Below are 25,503 nucleotides of genomic sequence, written 5' to 3' on the forward strand. Positions count from 1 at the left end.
AACAGCTGGCGTTGCTGAACCCCACTGACACATTGACTGGTGTTTTTCTCTGTGCAGATTGCATGTCCGGGCAAAAACTAGCGGTGTTAGAGCCCAGGGTCAGCAGGAGGAGGAGGAGAGGAGCAAAGTGTAGGCCGAAGCCTGCACTGGTGGCAGCTTTTGGTCGGTTGTGCCAGCGTGGCTTGTGCTGGACACGATGCCGGCTACACAGCGGGGGAACAGCTGGCGGTGCTGAACCCCACTAACACATTGGCTGGTGTTTTTCTCTGTGCAGCTAGCATGTCCGGGCAGAAACTGGCGTTGTTTGAGCCCAGGGTCAGCAGGAGGAGTAGAGGAGCAGAGTGTAGGCCGAAGCCTAGTTGAACCAATTTCAAAGGTTACCTTTAACCCCCCCCCTCAGGTGTTGCAAGGTACAAGAGCCACACCTTGAACAGCATTAATGATGCACAAGTCAAAGGTTGCTCTATTTAATTTTGCTCCTTGCACACGCTGAATTAAACACGTACACTATTTAGCCCATTATACTGTCAAACAGTTGTGGAGGCGTGACTTGTCTTTTTAACGAGACGCAGCACAGGTGTCAAAATTTGCACCTAGGTACTGGGCGCAGATTCCTGAGCGTTGTTATTTGCTGTACAGGAGTCTGCGCTCTTGTGTTATCCCTTGGCAATACCCTGTTAGTGCAGGCCGTCTCATGACCTCATTTCATGTTGGCCGGTGCGGTTAACGATGGCCATAAATCCCAGACCCACAGTGGCTTTTCCTAAAGTCACACTGCGGTGCTGGGATTCGTGGCCTTGTGCAGTAAATATGATCGCCGCTCACACATGTCCTTACACCTGCTTCAGACTGGGCGGCCTCAGCTGATCCCTTATCGCATGCCGCGGCCATGAGGCCGCACAGTCAGAAGAAGGCGGAAGGAGGGGAGTGAAAACAGGGGAACATATGCACTGCTCGTGCCCATCAATCACACCCTCGCAGTCAAAATATATGAGACAACGGGGGGCGTTGTGTCGGACAGGGGGGACGCACAGGCACAGCCAGCCAACCAATGATGTCAGGAGACGGGCAGCGCTAACAATGGGGGTGCTGCGTGTCATTAAAAAGGAAAGTCACACCTCAGGGACATTGTAATGGTCTGTAATGAGACACATTTTGTACTTGTTGAGTTCCACGTGTGCAAGGAGAAAAAGTCAGCCACCTTGTACAAATGCAGCAGTACTGCTGTACAAGGTGGCTGTTATACATAGAAACACCTGTGGGTGGGGGGCAGGCTCCCTTCAATTTCAGTTCATGTGCCTGCGTGGCGTTTGCAGGTCACGTTGCAAGCTACACAGCAGGGGAACAGCTGGCGTTGCTGAACCCCACTGACACATTGACTGGTGTTTTTCTCTGTGCAGATTGCATGTCCGGGCAAAAACTAGCGGTGTTAGAGCCCAGGGTCAGCAGGAGGAGGAGGAGAGGAGCAAAGTGTAGGCCGCAGCCTGCACTGGTGGCAGCTTTTGTTCTGTTGTGCCAGCGTGGCTTGTGCTGGACACGTTGCCGACTACACAGCAGGGGAACAGCTGGCGGTGCTGAACCCCACTAACACATTGGCTGGTGTTTTTCTCTGTGCAGCTAGCATTTCCGGGCAGAAACTGGCGTTGTTTGAGCCCAGGGTCAGCAGGAGGAGTAGAGGAGCAGAGTGTAGGCCGAAGCCTAGTTGAACCAATTTCAAAGGTTACCTTTAACCCCCCCCTCAGGTGTTGCAAGGTACAAGAGCCACACCTTGAACAGCATTAATGATGCACAAGTCAAAGGTTGCTCTATTTAATTTTGCTCCTTGCACACGCTGAATTAAACACGTACACTATTTAGCCCATTATACTGTCAAACAGTTGTGGAGGCGTGACTTGTCTTTTTAACGAGACGCAGCACAGGTGTCAAAATTTGCACCTAGGTACTGGGCGCAGATTCCTGAGCGTTGTTATTTGCTGTACAGGAGTCTGCGCTCTTGTGTTATCCCTTGGCAATACCCTGTTAGTGCAGGCCGTCTCATGACCTCATTTCATGTTGGCCGGTGCGGTTAACGATGGCCATAAATCCCAGACCCACAGTGGCTTTTCCTAAAGTCACACTGCGGTGCTGGGATTCGTGGCCTTGTGCAGTAAATATGATCGCCGCTCACACATGTCCTTACACCTGCTTCAGACTGGGCGGCCTCAGCTGATCCCTTATCGCATGCCGCGGCCATGAGGCCGCACAGTCAGAAGAAGGCGGAAGGAGGGGAGTGAAAACAGGGGAACATATGCACTGCTCGTGCCCATCAATCACACCCTCGCAGTCAAAATATATGAGACAACGGGGGGCGTTGTGTCGGGCAGGGGGGACGCACAGGCACAGCCAGCCAACCAATGATGTCAGGAGACGGGCAGCGCTAACAATGGGGGTGCTGCGTGTCATTACAAAGGAAAGTCACACCTCAGGGACATTGTAATGGTCTCTAATGAGACACATTTTGTACGTGTTGAGTTCCACGTGGGCAAGGAGAAAAAGTCAGCCACCTCGTACAAATGCAGCAGTACTGCTGTACAAGGTGGCTGATATACATAGAAACACCTGTGGGTGGGGGGCAGGCTCCCTTCAATTTCAGTTCATGTGCCTGCGTGGCGTTTGCAGGTCACGTTGCAAGCTACACAGCAGGGGAACAGCTGGCGTTGCTGAACCCCACTAACACATTGGCTGGTGTTTTTCTCTGTGCAGCTAGCATGTCCGGGCAGAAACTGGCGTTGTTTGAGCCCAGGGTCAGCAGGAGGAGGAGAGGAGCAAAGTGTAGGCCGAAGCCTGCACTGGTGGCAGCTTTTGGTCGGTTGTGCCAGCGTGGCTTGTGCTGGACACGTTGCCGACTACACAGCAGGGGAACAGCTGGCGGTGCTGAACCCCACTAACACATTGGCTGGTGTTTTTCTCTGTGCAGCTAGCATTTCCGGGCAAAAACTAGCGGTGTTTGAGCCCAGGGTCAGCAGGAGGAGTAGAGGAGCAGAGTGTAGGCCGAAGCCTAGTTGAACCAATTTCAAAGGTTACCTTTAACCCCCCCCTCAGGTGTTGCAAGGTACAAGAGCCACACCTTGTGCAGCATTAATGCTGCACAAGTAAAAGGTTGCTCTATTTGTTTTGCTCCTTGCACACGCTGACTAAAACACGTACACTATTTAGCCCATTATACTGTCAAACAGTTGTGGAGGCGTGACTTGTCTTTTTAACGAGACGGAGCACAGGTGTCAAAATTTGCACCTAGGTACTGGGCGCAGATTCCTGAGCGTTCTTATTTGCTGTACAGGAGTCTGCGCTATTGTGATCCCTTGGCCATGCGCTGTGAGCGCTTCCTGTCTTCTGACCTCATTTCATGTCGGCCGTTGCGGTTAGCGATGGACATGAATCCCAGACCCACAGTGTGTTTTTAAAAAATCACACTGCGGTGCTGGGATTCGTGCCCTGGTGCACTAAATATGTTTGCCGCTCACACATGTCCTTACACCTGCTTCAGACTGGGCGGCCTCATCTGATCCCTTATCGCCTGCCGCGGCCATGAGGACACCCAGTCTGAAGAAGGCGGAAGGAGATGAGTGAACACAGGCAAACATATGCACTGCACATGCCCATCAATCACACCCTCGCTGTCCAAAAAAATAAGACACCGAGGGCCGTTGTTTCGAGCAGGGGAGATGCACAGGCGCAGCCAGCTAACCAATGATGTCAAAAGACGGGCAGCGCTAACAAGGGTGGTGCTGCGTGTCATTACAAAGGAAAGTCACACCTCAGGGACATTGTAATGGTCTCTAATGAGACACATTTTGTACGTGTTGAGTTCCACGTGGGCAAGGAGAAACAGTCAGCCACCTCGTACAAATGCAGCAGTACTGCTGTACAAGGTGGCTGATATACATAGAAACACCTGTGGGTGGGGGGCAGGCTCCCTTCAATTTCAGTTCATGTGCCTGCGTGGCGTTTGCAGGTCACGTTGCAAGCTACACAGCAGGGGAACAGCTGGCGTTGCTGAACCCCACTAACACATTGGCTGGTGTTTTTCTCTGTGCAGCTAGCATGTCCGGGCAGAAACTGGCGTTGTTTGAGCCCAGGGTCAGCAGGAGGAGGAGAGGAGCAAAGTGTAGGCCGAAGCCTGCACTGGTGGCAGCTTTTGGTCGGTTGTGCCAGCGTGGCTTGTGCTGGACACGTTGCCGACTACACAGCAGGGGAACAGCTGGCGGTGCTGAACCCCACTAACACATTGGCTGGTGTTTTTCTCTGTGCAGCTAGCATTTCCGGGCAAAAACTAGCGGTGTTTGAGCCCAGGGTCAGCAGGAGGAGTAGAGGAGCAGAGTGTAGGCCGAAGCCTAGTTGAACCAATTTCAAAGGTTACCTTTAACCCCCCCCTCAGGTGTTGCAAGGTACAAGAGCCACACCTTGTGCAGCATTAATGCTGCACAAGTAAAAGGTTGCTCTATTTGTTTTGCTCCTTGCACACGCTGACTAAAACACGTACACTATTTAGCCCATTATACTGTCAAACAGTTGTGGAGGCGTGACTTGTCTTTTTAACGAGACGGAGCACAGGTGTCAAAATTTGCACCTAGGTACTGGGCGCAGATTCCTGAGCGTTCTTATTTGCTGTACAGGAGTCTGCGCTATTGTGATCCCTTGGCCATGCGCTGTGAGCGCTTCCTGTCTTCTGACCTCATTTCATGTCGGCCGTTGCGGTTAGCGATGGACATGAATCCCAGACCCACAGTGTGTTTTTAAAAAATCACACTGCGGTGCTGGGATTCGTGCCCTGGTGCACTAAATATGTTTGCCGCTCACACATGTCCTTACACCTGCTTCAGACTGGGCGGCCTCATCTGATCCCTTATCGCCTGCCGCGGCCATGAGGACACCCAGTCTGAAGAAGGCGGAAGGAGATGAGTGAACACAGGCAAACATATGCACTGCACATGCCCATCAATCACACCCTCGCTGTCCAAAAAAATAAGACACCGAGGGCCGTTGTTTCGAGCAGGGGAGATGCACAGGCGCAGCCAGCTAACCAATGATGTCAAAAGACGGGCAGCGCTAACAAGGGTGGTGCTGCGTGTCATTACAAAGGAAAGTCACACCTCAGGGACATTGTAATGGTCTCTAATGAGACACATTTTGTACGTGTTGAGTTCCACGTGGGCAAGGAGAAACAGTCAGCCACCTCGTACAAATGCAGCAGTACTGCTGTACAAGGTGGCTGATATACATAGAAACACCTGTGGGTGGGGGGCAGGCTCCCTTCAATTTCAGTTCATGTGCCTGCGTGGCGTTTGCAGGTCACGTTGCAAGCTACACAGCAGGGGAACAGCTGGCGTTGCTGAACCCCACTGACACATTGACTGGTGTTTTTCTCTGTGCAGATTGCATGTCCGGGCAAAAACTAGCGGTGTTAGAGCCCAGGGTCAGCAGGAGGAGGAGGAGAGGAGCAAAGTGTAGGCCGAAGCCTGCACTGGTGGCAGCTTTTGGTCGGTTGTGCCAGCGTGGCTTGTGCTGGACACGATGCCGGCTACACAGCGGGGGAACAGCAGGCGGTGCTGAACCCCACTAACACATTGGCTGGTGTTTTTCTCTGTGCAGCTAGCATGTCCGGGCAGAAACTGGCGTTGTTTGAGCCCAGGGTCAGCAGGAGGAGGAGAGGAGCAAAGTGTAGGCCGAAGCCTGCACTGGTGGCAGCTTTTGGTCGGTTGTGCCAGCGTGGCTTGTGCTGGACACGTTGCCGACTACACAGCAGGGGAACAGCTGGCGGTGCTGAACCCCACTAACACATTGGCTGGTGTTTTTCTCTGTGCAGCTAGCATTTCCGGGCAAAAACTAGCGGTGTTTGAGCCCAGGGTCAGCAGGAGGAGTAGAGAAGCAGAGTGTAGGCCGAAGCCTAGTTGAACCAATTTCAAAGGTTACCTTTAACCCCCCCCTCAGGTGTTGCAAGGTACAAGAGCCACACCTTGTGCAGCATTAATGCTGCACAAGTAAAAGGTTGCTCTATTTGTTTTGCTCCTTGCACACGCTGACTAAAACACGTACACTATTTAGCCCATTATACTGTCAAACAGTTGTGGAGGCGTGACTTGTCTTTTTAACGAGACGCAGCACAGGTGTAAAAATTTGCACCTAGGTACTGGGCGCAGATTCCTGAGCGTTGTTATTTGCTGTACAGGAGTCTGCGCTATTGTGATCCCTTGGCCATGCGCTGTGAGCGCTTCCTGTCTTCTGACCTCATTTCATGTCGGCCGTTGCGGTTAGCGATGGACATGAATCCCAGACCCACAGTGTGTTTTCAAAAAATCACACTGCGTGGCTGGGATTCGTGGCCTTGTGCAGTAAATAGGTTGGCCGCTTACACATGTCCTTACACCTGCTCCAGACTGGGCGGCCTCAGCTGATCCCTTATCGCCTACCACGGCCAGGAGGCCGCACAGTCTGAAGAAGGCGGAAGGAGATGAGTTAAGACAGGCGAACATATGCACTGCTCGTGCCCATAAACCACACCCTCGCTGACAAAATAAATATGACAACGAGGGGCGTTGTTTCTAGCAGGGCGGATGCACAGGCGCAGCCAGCTAACCATGATGACAAAAGACGGGAAACGCTACCAAGGGGGGTGCTGCGTATCATTACAAAGGAAAGTCACACCTCAGGGACAGTGGAATGGTCTCAATGAGACACATTTTGTACGTGTTGAGTTCCACGTGGGCAAGGAGAAAAAGTCAGCCACCTTGTACAAATGCAGCAGTACTGCTGTACTAGGTGGCTGTTATACATAGAAACACCTGGGGGGGTGGGGCCAGGTTCCCTTTTAATTTCAGTTCCTGTGCCTGCATGGCGTTTGCAGGTCACGTTGCCGGCTACACAGCAGGGGAACAGCTGGCGTTGCTGAACCCCACTAACACATTGGCTGGTGTTTTTCTCTGTGCAGCTAGCACTTCCGGGCAAAAACTAGCGGTGTTTGAGCCCAGGGTCAGCAGGAGGAGGAGAGGAGCAGAGTGTAGGCCGAAGCCTGCACTGGTGGCAGCTTTTGTTCTGTTGTGCCAGCGTGGCTTGTGCTGGACACGTTGCCGACTACACAGCAGGGGAACAGCTGGCGGTGCTGAACCCCACTGACACATCACCTAGTGTTTTTTTCTGTGTAGACAACACTTCCAGGTGGCAACTGACAGTGTTGAAACCCAGGGAATCAAAGAGGAGCAGAGTGTAGGCCGAAGCCTGCAGTGGAGCAAGTTGAAAGGGAACCTTTAACCCCCCCCCCCAGGCATTTGTTGCTGAAAGAGCCATCTTGTACAGCAGTAATACTGCACATGGAAAATGGTGGCTCCGAAAATTATGCTCCTTGCAAACGCTGAAGTACACACTCATATAATGTGTCCCCTCACACCGTCAAACCATCCCGGAAGTGGGACTTTCCTTTGTAATGTGACACAGCACAGCCGTCATTCCAACCCCCTTGGTGCCGGGCACCACCTCCTCAACGTTGTTTGGTTCTGTCACGGAGCCCGCACTGTAATGTTATCCCTTGGCCATGCACAGTTAGCGGTGCCCGTCTTCTGACATCATGTAGGTGTCAGGCTGGCAGTGCCTGTGCGTCCAAGCTGCCCGAGATCCAACCTTGCAGTGTCATCTAATGTAGTCCCACTGCGGGCCAGGGATCCATGGGCATGCGCAGTGCATATCATCGCCTCTCACTCACCTCCTTCCTGCTTCTTCAGACTGTGCGGCGTCACGGCCGTGGCATGCTATTAGGGATCAGCTGACGCCGCCTAGTCTGAAGAAGCGTGAAGAAGGGGAGTGAGAGGCTAGTATATGCACTGCGCATGGCCATGGATACCAGGCCCACTGTGGGATCACATTAGACGACACTGCGAGGTGTGATTTCGGGCAGCGTGGACGCACAGGCGCAGCCAGGACGACAACAAATGATGTCAGAGGACGGGCAGCGCAAACTGTGCATGGCCAAGGGATAACATAACAGCGCAGGGTCCATGACGGAATCAAACAACGCTAAGGAGGCAGCGCACGGTGCCAAGGGGGTAGCAATGACGGCTGTGCTGTGTCACATTACAAAGGAAAGTCCCACCTCCGGGACGGTTGGACGGTGTGAGGGGACACATTACATGAGTGTGTAGTTCAGCGTTTGCAAGGAGCATAATTTCAAGAGCGACCTTTCCCTTGTGCAGTATTAGTGCTGCACATGGTGGCTCTTTCAGTAACAAACGCCTAGGGGGGGGGGGGGACAGGTCCCCTTACATTTTAGTTGTGCCAGCGTGGCGGTCGCATGACACGTTGCCGGATACACAGCTGGGGATCAGCTGACGTTACTGAACCCCAATAACAGAGGAGCGACTGTTGACTGTGCACACAGCACTTCCAGGCACCAACTGGCGGTGTTAGAGCCCAGGGACAGCAGGAGGAGCAGATTGGAGGTATTGCCGCACACACAGCTGGGGATCAGCTGACGTTACTGAACCCCAATAACAGAGGAGCGACTGTTGACTGTGCACACAGCACTTCCAGGCACCAACTGGCGGTGTTAGAGCCCAGGGACAGCAGGAGGAGCAGAGGAACAGAGTGTAGGCCGAAGCCTGATTGGAGCAAGTTGAAAGGAAACCTTTAACCCCCCCCCCCAAGACGTTTGTAGCTGAAAGAGCCATGTTGTGCAGCACTAAGGATGCAAAAGGAAAAGGTTGCTCTTTTAATTATGCTCCTTGCAAACACCGAAGTAAACACTAAAAATGTGTCCCTTTATACCGTTAAACCGTTCCGGAGGTGCGAATTTCCTTCGTAATGGGACACAGCACAGCTGTCATTCCTATCCCCTTGATGCCGTGCGCTGCCTCCTCAGCGTTGTTTTAAGCTGCCACGGAGCCTGCGCTGTTCTGTTAGCCCTTGGCCATGCCCAATTAGCGCTGCCTGTCTTCTGACATAATTTGGTGTCAGGCTGTCAGTGCCTGTGCGTCCACGCTGCTCCAGATCCCACCTCGCAGTCTCATCTAACGTAATCCCACTGCGGGCCTTGGAACCATGGGCATGCACAGTGCATAACCTCGACTCTCACTCCCCTCCTTCCCTCTTCTTCAGACTGTGCGGTGTCACGGCCGTGGCATGCTAGGGATCAGCTGACGGCGCACAGTCTAAAGAAGGCGGAGGGAAATGAGCGAGAGCCCGAGGGGAAGATATGCACTGCGCATGCCCATGGATCCCAGGCCCGCAGTGTGACTCAATCAGAAGACACTGCGAGGCGGGATCTCGGGCAGCGCGGCCGCACAGGCGCAGCCAGCCTGACACCAAATTATGTCAGAAGACAGGCAGCGCAAATAGGGCATGCCCAAGGGATAACAGAACAGCGCAGGCTCCGTGACAGCTTAAAACAACGCTGAGGAGGCAGCGCATGGCACCAAGGGGGTAGGAATGACGGCTGTGCTGCGTCACATTACGAAGGAAAGTCCCAGCTCCGGGACGGTATAACGGTATCAGTGAACACATTTTATAAGTGTTAAGTTCTGCGTGTGCAAAGAGCTAAAAAAAAAGAGCTACCTTTTCCTTGTGCAGCATTACTGCTGCACAAGATGGCTCTTTCAGTAACAAACGACGGGGGGGGGGGGGGGGGACAGGTTCCCTTACATTTAGGTTGTTGTGCCAGCGTGGCGGTCGCAGGACACATTGCCGGCTACACAGCTGGGGATCAGCTGACGTTACTGAAACCCAATAACACTGGGTCGTATGTTTTTACTGTGCAGCCTGCACTTCTGAGCCGCAACTGGCGGTGTTGGAGCCCAGGAATAGCAGTTCAGGTGGTAGAAAGATGAACACAGCAGGAGACCTGGATGACACCCAATTACTTAATCAGGCAGAGGAGTGGCAAATTCCTGCGAGATCCAGGCCTGGTTCATTTTCAGGAAAGTAAGCCGGTCAACGTTATCGGAGGATAGTCGCATGCGACGGTCTGTTAGTACACCACCTGCGGCACTAAAGACACGTTCCGATAAGACACTAGCCGCAGGGCAAGCCAGCACCTCCAATGCATACTGGCTTAGCTCTGGCCATGTATCCAGCTTAGAGACCCAAAACTTGAACGGGGAAGAGCCGTCTGGGAGTACAGTAAGAGGGCAAGCCATGTAGTCTGTCACCATCTGACGGAACCGTTGCCTCCTGCTGACTGGAGCCGCCGGTGATGGTGTAGACATTTGGGGCGGGCACACAAAAGTGTGCCAGAGTTGTGCCATACTGGGCTTGCCTTGGGCAGAGGCACTGCTTCTGCTCCCTCTTTGGGCAGAGCCTCCCCCACTGCCTCGACGCACTGAGCTGCTTTGTAAAGCACTAGCAGCACTCCTCTCAGTTGGACAGGAGAAGATGATGGAATTCACCAGTGTGTCGTGGTACTCCCGCAATTTACGCTCCCGGGTCAACGCAGGGATGAGGTTTTGGACGTTGTCCCGGTAGCGAGGATCGAGGAGGGTGAACACCCAATAATCAGGCATGTTGAGAATGTGGTCGATGCGGCGGTCGTTTCTCAGGCACTGCAGCATGAAATCCACCATGTGCTGCAGAGTGCCAACCGGCCCAGAAACGCTGTCCCCTGCTTGAGACATGATCTCTGCCCGCTCGTCATCACCCCACCCTCGCTGTACACACTGACCACTGGACAATTGTGTCGCTCCCTCCTCTGGACGGAGCTCTTCCTCCTCCATTGACTCCTCCTCATCCTCCTCACAAATTGGCCCCTGCGTACCCCTTTGTGAGGAACCACGTGGCGCTGACTCTCCAGAAGCTGATGGAAAAGGTGACTCCTCATCCTCCACCTCTTCCACCACATCATCCCTTAACCCTTGCAAAGTTTGCTGAAGCAGGCAGATAAGGGGGACAGTCATGCTGACTAGTGCATCATCTGCACTTGCCATCCGCGTGGAATAATCAAAAGGACGCAAAACCTGGCAGACGTCCTTCATAGTGGCCCACTCTGTGGTTGTGAAGTCTGATCGGCGCTGACTGCGACTTCTTTGCGCCTGATGCAGCTGGTACTCCATAACTGCTTGCTGCTGCTCACACAACCGCTCCAACATATGTAACGTGGAATTCCACCGGGTAGGTAGGTCACATATGATGCGGTGTTCCGGAAGGCGGAATCGGCGCTGCAGAGCAGCAATGCGGGATCTGGCCAAGCTGGAACGCCGCAAGTGAGCACACTCTAGGCGGACCTTGTGCAGCAGGGCATCAAGATCCGGATAGTCCCTCAGAAAACTCTGCACAACCAAATTGAGCACATGTGCCAGACATGGGATGTGAGTGAGGTTGCCAAGGGCCAAAGCTGCCACCAGATTTCGGCCATTGTCACACACTACCATGCCTGGCTGGAGATTCGCTGGCAGTAACCACACATCGCTCTCCTGCTTTATGGCATTCCAGAGCTCCTGCGCTGTGTGGCTTCGATGCCCCAATGAAACTAGTTTCAAGACGGCCTGCTGACGTTTGGCCACGGCTGTGCTCATGTCGGTCATAGGTAAACGTTCACGGGTCCATGTGGGGGTGGACTGTGACGGATCCTGCAGAGAGGAATCAGAGGAACTGGTGTAAGAGGAGGAGTCGATGCGTACAGACTGGATTCCTGCAATCCTTGGAGTGGGCAGGACACGTCCTGCGCCACTCGCACGATCTGTACCTGGCTCAACAACATTAACCCAATGGGCAGTGAGGGAAACATATCGCCCCTGTCCATGCTGACTGGTCCACGCATCGGTGGTGAGGTGGACCTTGCTACTGACGGCGTTCAGTAGCGCATGTTTTATGTTTGCCTCAACATGCCTGTGCAGGGCAGGGACAGCCTGCCTGCTGAAGTAAAAGCGGCTGGGCACCTTGTACTGTGGGACTGCCAATGCCATCAAGTCACGGAAGCTGTCAGTCTCCACCAGCCTGAACGAGAGCATTTCCAGGGACAACAGTTTGGCAATGCCTGCATTCAGAGCCTGTGCTCGGGGGTGGTTGGCCGAGAATGCCCGCCTTTTCTCCCATGCCTGTACTACCGATGGCTGTAGAGTAGACTGGGAGTGTGAGGATGACTGGGAAGGTGGTGCTGTGGGTGGAATTACACAAGGTCTCTGGGAGGAAGCCAAACCAGCTGTGCGTGAGCTGGAGGAAGAGGCAACACGAGCTGAAGAGGTGGTAGCTGCCGCTGTTGGTTGGCCTACATCTTCAGTGTGTTTCTGTAACTCCACCGCGTGCCTGGTCCGCACATGTTTCCACATATTTGTGGTATTGAGGTTGCTGACATTTTTCCCTCTTTTTACTTTATGATGACACAGCTTGCATTTGACAAAACAAATGTCATCTGCAACTGTGTCAAAAAAGGACCAGGCACTGCAAGTCTTGGGAGCGCCCTTTTTGGCTTTGGAAAGAGACAGGCTCCTAACGGGTGCCAAAGTGGAGGCTACAGGCTCCGCAGTCTTCCCCCTCCCTCTCCCTCTTTGGCCCGTAAGAGGAAGCTCTTCCTCTGAGCTGCTCCCACCACCTTCCTGTTCCTCACGCCACGATGGGTCAAGGACCTCATCATCTCCACTACCCTCTGCCACCAACTGCTCCTCCTGGGTAGTCTCAGCAGCACAGTACGCACGAGAAAGCGGCACCTGAGTTTCATCATCAGATGCGTACTGCGCTGTGGTCACCGGAGGCACTGGCCCACCTGCCTCTTCAGAGTCAGAGAGATAAAGCTTTTGGGCATCACTGCACACTGCCTCTTCTTCCATTTCTCCAATGCTGCTTGGCTGGCCCCCTGTTTCCAAGCCAAGAGATTCAGAGAACAGAAGTAGAGACGGCTCCTGTCCTGGGCTCTCTGACTGCCTGGCCAATTTGGCAGGTGGTGAAGAGACAGATGGCTGCTCTCCAGTGCTCTGTGCCTGAGAGGATGTGGCACTAACTGAAGTCGATGCCGAGGCGTTAGCTGCCATCCACCCGACAACGGCTTCAATTTGGTCTTCACGCAGCAGCGGTGCACGGCGCTCTCCGACAAAGCTGCGCATGAAGGACTGTTCCCTGCTGAAACTGAGTGACGACGAGTCACCGGCGCCCGCAGCAGGCACAGAATCACCACGTCCTCTCCCTGCTCCTCTCCCTGCTCCGCGCCCACGCCCACGTGCCTTACTCCCTGCCCTCTTCATCTTGGTTGACAGATAAAGATAAGCAGAAAAGTACTAAGGCCTTAGTGTGCTTATTCCTGTAATGCTCCTCCTAACAGGTGTAAGAAACACTAATGTTGTAAATTGTGGACTAAACTTTATTATTTTTCAAATGTGGCCTACACAAGTGTAAGTTGTGTTTGGTGAACTTAACCTTTTTTTTGGTGCAGATCGGGCTACAGAGCTAGTTTAAATCACACGGAGACCGTGCAGACAGCCGTAAACGGCGCTGCAAGGCCAAGAAACCCTCCTCTAGGTTATCCTATATAGTGTTTTTCCACTATTTAGCTGGATACAAGTGGAAAGACACTAATAGGAATTTTTTTTTTCAAATTTTAAACTGGCTGCACTATTTGAAAAAAAGGAAATTTTTTTTCAAGGTATGAGGCAGTAACGCACCCTGAGCTGAATCCAACCGGCTATGGCTGCACACAGACTACAGGGCGAGCTGGGCTCACACGGAGACCGTGCAGACAGCCGTAAACGGCGCTGCAAGGCCAAAAAACCCTCCTCTAGGTTATCCTATATAGTGTTTTTCCACTATTTAGCTGGATACGAGTGGAAAGACACTAATAGGAATTTTTTTTTTCAAATTTTAAACAGGCTGCACTATTTGAAAAAAAGGAAAATTTTTCTCAAGGTATGAGCCAGTAACGAACCCTGAGCTGAATCCAACCGGCTATGGCTGCACACAGACTACAGGGCGAGCTGGGCTCACACGGAGACCGTGCAGACAGCCGTAAACGGCGCTGCAAGGCCAAAAAACCCTCCTCTAGGTTATCCTATATAGTGTTTTTCCACTATTTAGCTGGATACGAGTGGAAAGACACTAATAGGAATTTTTTTTTTCAAATTTTAAACAGGCTGCACTATTTGAAAAAAAGGAAAATTTTTCTCAAGGTATGAGCCAGTAACGAACCCTGAGCTGAATCCAACCGGCTATGGCTGCACACAGACTACAGGGCGAGCTGGGCTCACACGGAGACCGTGCAGACAGCCGTAAACGGCGCTGCAAGGCCAAAAAACCCTCCTCTAGGTTATCCTATATAGTGTTTTTCCACTATTTAGCTGGATACGAGTGGAAAGACACTAATAGGAATTTTTTTTTTCAAATTTTAAACAGGCTGCACTATTTGAAAAAAAGGAAAATTTTTCTCAAGGTATGAGCCAGTAACGAACCCTGAGCTGAATCCAACCGGCTATGGCTGCACACAGACTACAGGGCGAGCTGGGCTCACACGGAGACCGTGCAGACAGCCGTAAACGGCGCTGCAAGGCCCAAAAACCCCCCTCTAGGTTATCCTATGTAGTGTTTTTCCACAATAGAGCTGGAGACTGGTGGAAAAACACTAATAGGAAATTTGAGAAAAAATGTGCAGCAGGCTGCACTAAGAGCAAAAAAGAACAACTGTGTGAGGCAGTGTGAACCCCCCCTGAGCTGAATACAACCGGGTATATGGCTGCACACAGACTACAGAGTGAGCTGCACACACACACACACACAGAGACCTTGCAGAACGCTGTTAAAACAGCGCTGCAAGGCAAGAGCAAGGTGAACAGTGAAGAACACACAGCGTTTTGCTAAATTAGCCTTTGGAAAGGAAAATAAAGCAATTAGCTAGCTCAACTGGCCCTCAGTTAGAACACAGCGTCCTGTCCCTAACTGAAATCACAGCAGAGTGAGCGCAAAATGGCGGCAGCGCTTTTTTATAGTGCAGAGTGACATCATTTCAGCAGCCAATCCAAGCCTTGCCAGTACTTACATGCCCACCATGCTAAACAGGATGTGCCCACACTTTCATTCATTCCTCATTGGCTGCTGCGTTCAATTTGAATTCTGGGAACTTCCGATTCCGGTATCCGATACGCGGGAAGTATCGGAATTCGGTATCGGAATTCCGATACCGCAAATATCGGCCGATACCCGATACTTGCGGTATCGGAATGCTCAACACTAGTAATTGTAATTCAATTGCATTATTACAAAAGACAGCTAGTCAACTACACTATATCACTGATCAATCACACTGAATCTGGCACTGCTATCGGCACATCTGCCATCCCTCTCCCCATATAAATGTATTTCTTGTATTAATTGCAGGCTACTACATTCACCTTTGTCAATGCTGCAGTTGTAAAGCATATTACTATCTGGAGTATTTGTTCAGTGTTTTAGGACTGTGTCTTCCTATCTCTATAGTTGTGCTGCGAGTTTTGACATCCTCTCACTATGATAAATCACCTTAAAATGGCCGCTGCAATCCCTTTCTTCACTTTTTTATAGACTGATAGTCCCTTCTGATTGGCTGCTATACCATGTGATGTGATAGACGCAAGTTTTTGTGGGGAAGGAAGTCTACATGGTCATGTTAGAGATCACGTTATCCTTCTAGGGCTGATGCAATCGTTTGAAATTTGTAAAAAAAAGTGGCAGGATTTTTTCTTTAATCAAACTGTAAATTGCTCACAATTGTTTGGGACCTGCAACTTTTATAAAATTTGACATAAATTTGATTTGCATCAAATCAAATTCCTCATCTTTAATAATGACTACATAATGTATAGTGGTTGGGAGGTAGGAAGATCATAACATTTCTAGCTTGGGTGCACAGATCACTCTCACTCCACTCCTGCCTTAGCTTTCATTAATGAACAAGAATGATATCTAAACATTTCTTTAGTGTATATTTGTGAAAGTGGCTTTAACGATAGAGCTTTATATCAATTTTCTAATTAGCATTGATTTATAAAATTGATGCAGATATATTTGTCTTCCCTACCAGCAATTCATAATCAAATGTGTAGGGATAAATACTTTGGCAGTGATAGAATGATTTTTAATGGGCTTCTCTCTTGGTTTGCATTACAGCTGATCTGCTGTGTTTTTCTTTGTGTTAAGAGCAGCAGGTCTAGTATTGTGTGGTTTAGGAATTCACGGAGTATAAATTGCCTCATTACGGCACTGTCACCACTATAGGGACCAGAGGTTGCTATGCATTAGAGAATGGCTTACTGCGCTGATAACTTTCGAAACAGTTGCTGCTCTTCACACAGGTGATAAACAAAGTGCTAATAGATCAAGCTTCAAGGAGCCACCAAAACCCTCAGAGAGCACCAATTAAATGTGCTGCTAATTTCAGCATGGCAGTAGTTCTAAGTGATTACAGCATGAGTGGCGGTTATTTGTCACATGCTTTCATGTACATAACAGGACACTGCTAGTCATTCTGTAGGATGCAGCAGAGATTAACTTGCCTTTTGACAAACTTGGAGCCATTTGGAGTTTATATGCTGACTTTATAAGTGCAGCCATTACAATCGGTCATACGGTTTTGCAGGTGAAATAACCGTTTCCTTGCAAAATATAACCATTATCTAGAAGCACGTTTTTGGCCGTGTTGTTGCTACTGTCTGGACTAACTGAAAAATAAACTTCCTTTTTTTGCCTATAGGAGTCCTATAAAATTTTGGCCCAAACCAATATGTGACTATTCAATTGGGTCAACTTTGGATAGGTGTTTATTAGCACATTTCTACATGATTACGTGTTCAATCACCCAAACTATCAGTATAAGGCTATGAGATGCTCTTAGGGATAGAATATTTGGCCGTTATATGAGTATAGAAATTGGCCATAGGGCTCGCTTACACAGCATATACATCGAACGAGTGCTATCCAATCACTGTTGCTCAATGAGGCAGTGCCGATGTACAATTTTTTTTACTGACAGAATTTGTTTGCGAAAAAAGTAGCAGAATGCTGTGATTTCACTTTGAAATCTGATGCGACTCACACAATCAAGTCTATGGGTGTGAGTAACACATCAGACGGCACTCGGATGACTTCCATGACCTCACACACACAATGGAGAAGATGGAGAAATTTTGTTCTTCTTCATCACCATGTGCTCCGAGTCTCTCATCTGAGAGAATTGGATCATACTACACTCACACCCGGATCAAACTCTGATCAGAATTTGATCACAGTGTCATTAGCATAATCAACCTGATTCTCATAGATGAGAGAATGTAAAGCCATCTTATCACAGACTTATGCATAGTCTTCCGCTTTATCTTTCAACCTTGGATCTGAAATCTGCTTTCGCAACCTTTTTTCCTACATAGCTGCTAGAAATAGAGTAGTGAGAAAAAAAATATTTTTTTCTTGAACTATCGTTTGTCACAGTGCACAGGGCAGACAAATGGCTAAACCAGTCTTTTAGGAAGTGGACAAATGACCACTTATCTCATCACTATGCACATAACAGTGAACTATGCTTCTAAAATTCTTCTAAATATTTAGGCCATGGCATTGGCATCAAATAATTTTTCTCCGTTAAGTGAATTTTAGCATACGAATAGGTGACCAGAAGGTGATCCAATTTTTGAGGAAACAGCTTGTATATATTGACAATGAGAGCCAAGTTGGTTTGTTGGAAGCTTCAAAGGTCATTTTTTTTTACACATACAGTGCTATTAAACAAAAGTGCAAGATTAAAGAGTGACAAGAACTGCAGGAATCAATTCTTTTTCAACTGAGGTGGCATAATGGAAATCGACGTCTATGAATGAACTCTTGTTGCAAAGTTATGAGGTGCAGAGCTAATGCACTGCCATGAGTTCATCTTTATTATTGTGTTACACCTGAATCAATTGACAGTCGTCTTTTTTTCTTATTCCCCTTCCCTTTAAGCAAGAGATGGCACTTAATTCAATAAAAGTCAATGTAATTATATTAACAGACTGGTTGTTAGTGCTGACAGAGGGAGAGGGACACAGCTCTACAGAACTGCTGCTCATTTGTGTATTCAGTTTGGTCTGGCCGAAAATGAAGATGTCTACACATTCTAATTAGATTGGTATAGTTTTTTAATTTTACCTCAATGCAAGCCAACAGGAAAAAAGAAGATACCCCTTTCGCAATGCAGCAATAACAGACTGTGATTTTTCATAAATCATCTTTTGAAAAAAGACTACACCCATCTGAGGAATTGCATTATTTTTTTTCCAGTGTTATTTTATTGTACTCTTCTTAAACCTAATTTTTTACAAGCTTCTTTTTTTTAGTTTACAGAGAATTAAATAATAGCAATAATAATAATTAATATATTCAGATACAGTTTATTTTTATATTATTCTTTACAATTTTTAAGTCTTCTAGAGCATATACATTATGGCTTTATCTATATACCTTCCCTTTATCCTCTTCCATTCCTTTGTTGACATGCGTATTTTTTCAGCCGTATTTTGTAAATAAATTATAGTTTCATCAGTCTCTGATGAAATCAAATGCCATTGCATGCAAATAAAATAGTTTATAGAGTTTGGGGATTTTACAAAACTTGACCGAAAATGGAATGTTATAAAACAAAAAAAAAAGTGACCAATAACTACTTCCTTCACCCCTGCTGTTCCAGTGCTATTGCTTCAGTGGTCCAGGCTAGTCCTGCAGTGATGACCATCACATACATTTTACTGATGAGACTAGTAATTGCATGAATGATGTTTGAAGCTTATTTGCTGCAGAACAATGAGTGACTATGGAAGCAACAGAGAACTAAATGGCTAAAAAATGGTTATTTCTTTTTTTTATTTACCTCTACCTTCCCTAATTTTTTTAAAGTGTTGGAAAACCCCTTTAAGATTGATTGCAGAGTAAATGCACAATAGATATGTTCTTTTTTATATTTTTTGTGAAAATAAAGGCATTTTTGGAGCCACATCAATGTTTAATAATCCATGAATGGGCTTCCCATGGACTATGGACTGCATGGATGTCCCGGGTCTCTAGGTGCAAGAGATACTCTTTTTTTAAGTTCTGGTTAATTTATTAGGATTCTTAATAGTGGGCATCTACTACTTCAGAATTTCTAGGTTGAGCAATTTGCAGTAAGGTTTCTAATGCTGATGTGATAATCTATATAACGGGAGTATACAGGAGCTAAAAGTTAAAAATGAAATTATACCTTACCTGTACTTTCATGCTTAGAACGGCCTCAGTGATCCACATGTCACAGTTCTGTCACCCCCAAAGATAAAAGCGCGCTCCCTCTCTGTGTTAATTGTAAATTTGAAAACAATGTCAGCTCACCTATATTTCCAAGTCATGCAGGTCAGGCGCGTCCTATGCAAAACATTTGAAACACAGCAAGATGAATCTAGGAAGATATAAGATGTAGCAGTAGGACTTGAGCCTTGTTAGAATGCAATTTTTTTTTACGGTAGATCAATAACATAACTCAGAATAAATCATTCAAGAGTTAAAAGTCACAAACCTATTTTAGAGCTACTTCCTTAATCATCGCCTAAAGCCGAATTAACTTGTCAGTGTTTGACACTGATTAAGGACGCAGCTCTGAAACGCGTTTGTAACTTTTAACTCTTCTGTGATTTTTTCCGAGTTGTTTTACTGATCTACAATAAAGAAGATGTGTTTTAAAAAGGCTTGAGTCCTACTTCTGGATCTTCTCTTCGTTGTGTCAATGGTGTGTATGACGGGTTTGACTGATTGTCTCATTTCAGAAGCTACACAAACTGTTTTTTTTGGTGAATCAACAGAGATGGAGAAAGGTGCTGGCTTATCTAATAAAATATGCCAAATAGCCAGCTCTTTATGCATGCAATTGGTATAGAAAAGCAGTAAAGCTCTTTACTGTTTTGAAAAAGATCTAAAAATGGATGTAAGAGGACAGGGAGATTGGGTCGGGAGTCAAGCAACAACTAAATAACTTTTTTTTACTCTCTGGTCAACACCTTTAATAAAGTGCGTCTGTTGTCTCTCAAAATCTTTGAATTCAGCGTCTTGTAGATTATATAAAACATTTTAAAACCTTTACACCTGATTGCATTTTATCCAACTTTTAGCCTATGATTCCAATTACTGCATGTTATACTAGGGTCACAAGAGCTTATATATTCTCTCATCCGAAAGAATTGTGTCAATTAGGAAAATCACATTTTGATCAGAGTATAATCAGTGTGATCCATTTTTTTCTGATTAGGTGAAGATGGAAAAAATATTCTCTATCTTCTCCATTCTGTCAGTCCATGGAAATCGGACTGCTCTCACAAGTCTTCCGAGTGCAATCCTACGGTTTCCATGAACTCATTGACTTGCATTACTGACTGCTATTCAAATACCAGATCAATCTTGGGCATGCAGCATTTTTTTTACTTGGACTGACATGTGCATAGCCCCATAAACTAACATTTGTCCAGGTATGATCCAATGTTTTGTCGAATCACACTTGGACCGATAATATGGCCACATGCACTAGCCCTTATTCTAATAATTCATTGCAATATAGATAGTATAACGAGTTTGGCAAATCAGGTAGAAAAGAGACTGCCACTAATTTGAGTCTCAGTATGCATATAACAAAAACTATATTAAGTGCTAATGCAACTAACAGGGCATTACTTAGAACATAGTGGTAGCTATGAAGCCACTGCATGTGACTTTAGATACCACACTACTTTCGAATTTGTCATGTCATTTACCTATAAAATCAATCAGAAAAAATATTAGCCAAATATCACAAAAATCATCCATTTTTGAATCAATTGAACAAATGACCCCTTATTACTAGTATTTGGCTTATGCATAGTATACGCATATGTACTGTATTTGTATTATTCATTCTACATTCATGAGTTGATGAATCACAAGGCTGCTTTGTTCATGGCATGTTTTATGTGCATGTGCACTGTTGCATGTGTTTGCATAACAGTCTGTTTAATTCGACAATCTCGCCAAATAAGCTATAATTAAGGAATTACAAATAATCTTTTAGAATACCCTTATTGGTAGTATATGACATGTTTTAATGGTTTCAATGAGAATCTGGTGTTTTATAATGTTATGAATATTTTTTTTATTTCAGACACAGTGCTAATATAAATCTTCACCGCAAACTGTTGACCAAAGAACTGGATGAGATGGGGCTGGACTCCTCTCAGCCTAACCTCCGAGATGAGTTCTTGGCAAAAATCTATGGCGGTCAACATTCCATGGGCCTGGATGTTAGAGAGGATACCACCTCGCCAATTGGTACAGAAGATTCCCACATCAATGGATATGGGCGGTGCCTGGCAGATGACTACATGGTCTTAGACTTGAGTACAACCTCCAGCGTCCAGTCTAGCAGCAGCATCCAATCTTCTCGAGAGTCTGATGTAGGCAGTGATGAGGGTATCCTCCTCGATGACATTGATGGTGCCAGTGACAGTGAGGAGTCTTCTCTGAAGGCTAATGCCTCTGCGCCGCTCATGGGACCAGGCAATGATGTGATCGAATCTTCCTTATACAACAACTTTGCCATGAGCAACGGTGGAATAATGTGCAACATTTGCCACAAAATGTACAGTAACAAAGGAACCTTGCGGGTTCATTACAAGACAGTGCATTTGCGGGAAATGCATAAATGCAAAGTTTTTGGGTGTAACATGATGTTCTCCTCTGTACGCAGCCGAAATCGGCACAGTCAAAACCCTAATCTCCATAAAAACATTCCTTTTTCTGCTGTGGAATAGCTTCCAAATGGACAAAAAAACTTCAGATTTCACAGAATGAACTGTTCCATATTTATATATATACGTACATATATTAAATGGTATATGTATGTTATATATCTATATATAAATATATATATATAAAAAATCTAGATATATATTCTTTTTTATCGAACAGAGAAAAAGAAAACTAAAAAACACTAGGTGCTTTTTTATTTTCACTAATTGGTGAAATGGCCCTGAAAAGGACTTCCGAACTGACAAAACGAAAAACACGCAGTCACTTATCCCTTTCCTTTTTTGTTTCTCTTAATTTTGGTTTACGGAATGAAGTACTTGGTTATCTCGAAAGGTAGTGTCTTAATATACCAGTGACTATTGCTTGCAAAGAAAAATAATTAGTATTTCTTTCTTTTCAATTTACAAATCACGCCGTTGCTGAGATATTTTTTGGAGGAGACTACACATGGCAGAAAAACCTGTAAATATGGAGTCCCATTAGTTGGACAGTATTGTATTGATGGTTGTGTACTCCTGGTATTCTGTTGAAGTCCCAGCAAGCTGTATACAGGATAACAAGCTCTTTTTTGTTCTTTCTTTTTGCTTTAATGCACAAATTTGCAACACAGACATCGTAACATGATAATTTTAGGACTACCTGCTACATGTAGTATCATCCTCGAGTTGCATGCTTAAAGCACTATACATTGTTCTTTTTTCCTTTTTGTCTTTTGTACTATATGTATAAAAGCAGTCATGCACTTTCCCCACCCAAACACTACGTTGGTGTACAATGATATTTTTATTTTAACTCTTCAGTGCTAAGAGAAGTATGACCTTGGCAAAACTCTACCACCTCTTGTGCTGAAGTGAGTAAAATAACTTCATTATCTTGGGATGACCTTATAGGGCTAGTCAGTTAAATGGCATGGTTGCCAAACAGAAAAAAAAAGTATTAATAGAGTTTTGCAAAATGTTACAACTGCCGATTTTGCACATATGACCAAACTGCGTAAAATTCTACTAAAATGTAAGCCATAGAAAATGGAGCTCTTGAAAAAAAAGTTATAATATTACAGAGAAGTTACATTATGATAGTAAGGGCATAAGTACTTTGGCACTCCAGTCCTTGCCCCTTCCTTTCCCTAAGATTGAGATCATATGTAGCACTATAAGGTTGCTTGCCTGCACAGTATAATCTCAAAGAACAATCAATATTTTTCCCAGGGCATGCAAAGTTCATCTACATAATTATTACACAAAGGGGCCAGAATATCAGTCAAATTATTGGATAATATACCATTCATTTTCTATATCTTCTGCAGTAGTAGATATGTAGCTTTCTTAAACTGTGTTTGCTTGTTTCCACCCAAATTAAAATTTTAATTGTGATATACACAAGTGACAATATTTCAGGGACTTGCAACATTTTCTACAGAAAAAGAGGCTTAAGAACGATGGGACGCATATTAGGGTATATGCACACAACGTCTATTACAGGCGAGTACAATATGTATATATTTAAACCAAAATAGCTACTTGAAAAAAATATTCAAAACACAATTCACATTAAAAAGATAAATGTTTTATTGTAATTAGACACCAGGCAAAGACCTAACACAAAAATTATATTAAAATTAGGGGAAGCACACAACTAGTACCAAAAAAGTAGAGAAGCAATTCACAAGTAAGATCAGTCGATATCCACCATATTTAATGTGAATTGTGTTTTGAATATTTTTTTCAAGTAACTTTTTTGTTTTAAGTTTGTTTATCTACTTGAAGCCTATATTATTATTTGGGATATCTCTTTCGCCTTGGTTGTCGGTTTAGAGTACAATATGTAGCCCGTATGAAAAGCACTAAAGAGATGCTAAAACTATTGAACATATGTACTGCAATATAAAAATTATTTACTCTGCATATCTTCAGCCTTTTTGAGCTTCTCTTAAAAGTAATCTGTCAACAAGTTTTTACTACCTCATCTGAGAGCAGCATAATATAGGAAAAGAGAAGCTGAATCCAGCGATATATCCCTTAGTTAATTGGGTTCAGCAGTTATGAATCAGAGTTCCTAGATGTAGAATGCAGCAGGGCTAAGGAATCTAATCCTGCCCCACACCAAGCTCTGCATGTACATCGTCTATTGACAGTGAGCTGCTTATCACAGGAGGGGAGGAGTCAGAATAGAAAGCTCATCTCATGTAGTCCTAACAATGAAAATCACCAGGTGATAAAGCCTTCATTGTAAGTAAGGGTACCGTCACACTATACGATTTACCTACGATCACGACCAGCGATATGACCTGGCCGTGATCGTAGGTAAATCGTAGTGTGGTCGCTGGGGAGCTGTCACACAGACAGCTCTCCAGCGACCAACGATGCCGAGGTCCCTGGGTAACCAGGGTAAACATCGGGTAACTAAGCGCAGGACCGCGCTTAGTTACCCAATGTTTACCCTGGTTACAAGCGTTAAACTAAAAAAAAAAACAGCACATACTTACATTCTGGTGTCCGTCAGGTCCCTTGCAGTCTGGTTCCCGCACTCAGTGACTGCCGGCCGTAAAGTGAAAGTGAAAGCACAGCCGCTGTGCTCTGCTTTCACTTTACGACCGGCAGTCACAGTGCGGGAAGCAGACGGCAAGGGACCTGACGGACACAAGAATGTAAGTATGTGCTGTTTTTTTTTTTTTAGTTTAACGCTTGTAACCAGGGTAAACATCGGGTAACTAAGCGCGGTCCTGCGCTTAGTTACCCGATGTTTACCCTGGTTACAAGCGAACGCATCGCAGGATCGCATCGCTAGATCGCTAGATCGGTGTCACACACACCGATCTAGCGATGACAGCGGGAGATCCAGCGATGAAAGAAAGTTCTAAACGATCTGCTACGACGTACGATTCTCAGCAGGATCCCTGATCGCTGCTGCGTGTCAGACACAGCGATATCGTAACGATATCGCTGGAACGTCACGAATCGTACCGTCGTAGCGATCGAAATGTTATAGTGTGACGGTACCCTAAGTCACAACACACAGACTGATAAGTTATACATCATTGACATCTCTGATTTAACGCCTACCTCATGCTGTCCTCAGATTACATAGCAAAAACTTGATGAGAGATTCCCTTTAACTCCTCCAGATTTCCAAAGCTTCAAAGTGGTTGAAAGTCATTCATTATTTTTTGCATACAGGTAAAAAAAAAAATACCAGTCGCAAAGAAAGTGGAAGAGACGGCCAAAAAAGCCTTTGATGAACTTCCTGAAGCATCTTTTTCCTGAAGTGTCCTCTGCTTGCCCAAATGTAAAAGATTTTGTGTGCAAATATCCTTAATTTTAAACCTGAACCTTTTTTCCTCAGGAAATAATAGCTGCCACCCGAAATGTCAAGGCCCTAGCTTACTCACCCTCTTACAATTGAATACTTACAATTGAACGCCCATGAAAAACTGAGCATGCATTTTTATTCGGGGGGAGGGGGTGAAAGTGGGTATCCAGGAGAAATAGTGGTCCTCAAGCTACATATATTGAAGGTATAGTTGACCTTTAGAACTTGATCCTGGTGGCCTTGAGAATCAATTTAAAAAATCAGATTGCCCCCCAAAAAGTTTTTATCTTGGCTTTGTTAATATTGATATTTCAGTGTTAATTTACCTTAGCAAAAACTCTATAAACGAATGTGCTCACTGATCACAGTAAAATAATCTTTTAGTAATTGAAACGTTTCCCTAAGAAATAGTTTTCCAAATGCAAGATGTTCATCCCCTGGAGGCAAATCTTA

General features: G+C 46.3%; 1 protein-coding gene across 2 annotated transcripts in view; it reads left to right on the forward strand.

Moving 5' to 3' along the window:
* BNC2 (basonuclin zinc finger protein 2) overlaps positions 1-24,150 on the forward strand; it is a 1,179,347-nt gene extending 1,155,197 nt beyond the window's left edge. Inside the window, exon 7 of one of the 2 annotated variants that reach the window (XM_069766293.1) lies at positions 21,095-24,150. In XM_069766293.1, the coding sequence (XP_069622394.1) occupies positions 21,095-21,743 (649 nt within the window). In that variant the 3' untranslated portion in view covers positions 21,744-24,150. The remainder of the gene's footprint in view (positions 1-21,094) is intronic. The other variant, XM_069766303.1, reaches the window with a different exon arrangement.
* Positions 24,151-25,503: the final 1,353 nt, after the last annotated feature.

This window comes from Ranitomeya imitator, chromosome 1 (genome assembly GCF_032444005.1).
Source record: "Ranitomeya imitator isolate aRanImi1 chromosome 1, aRanImi1.pri, whole genome shotgun sequence".
Classification (NCBI taxonomy): Eukaryota; Metazoa; Chordata; class Amphibia; order Anura; family Dendrobatidae; genus Ranitomeya; species Ranitomeya imitator.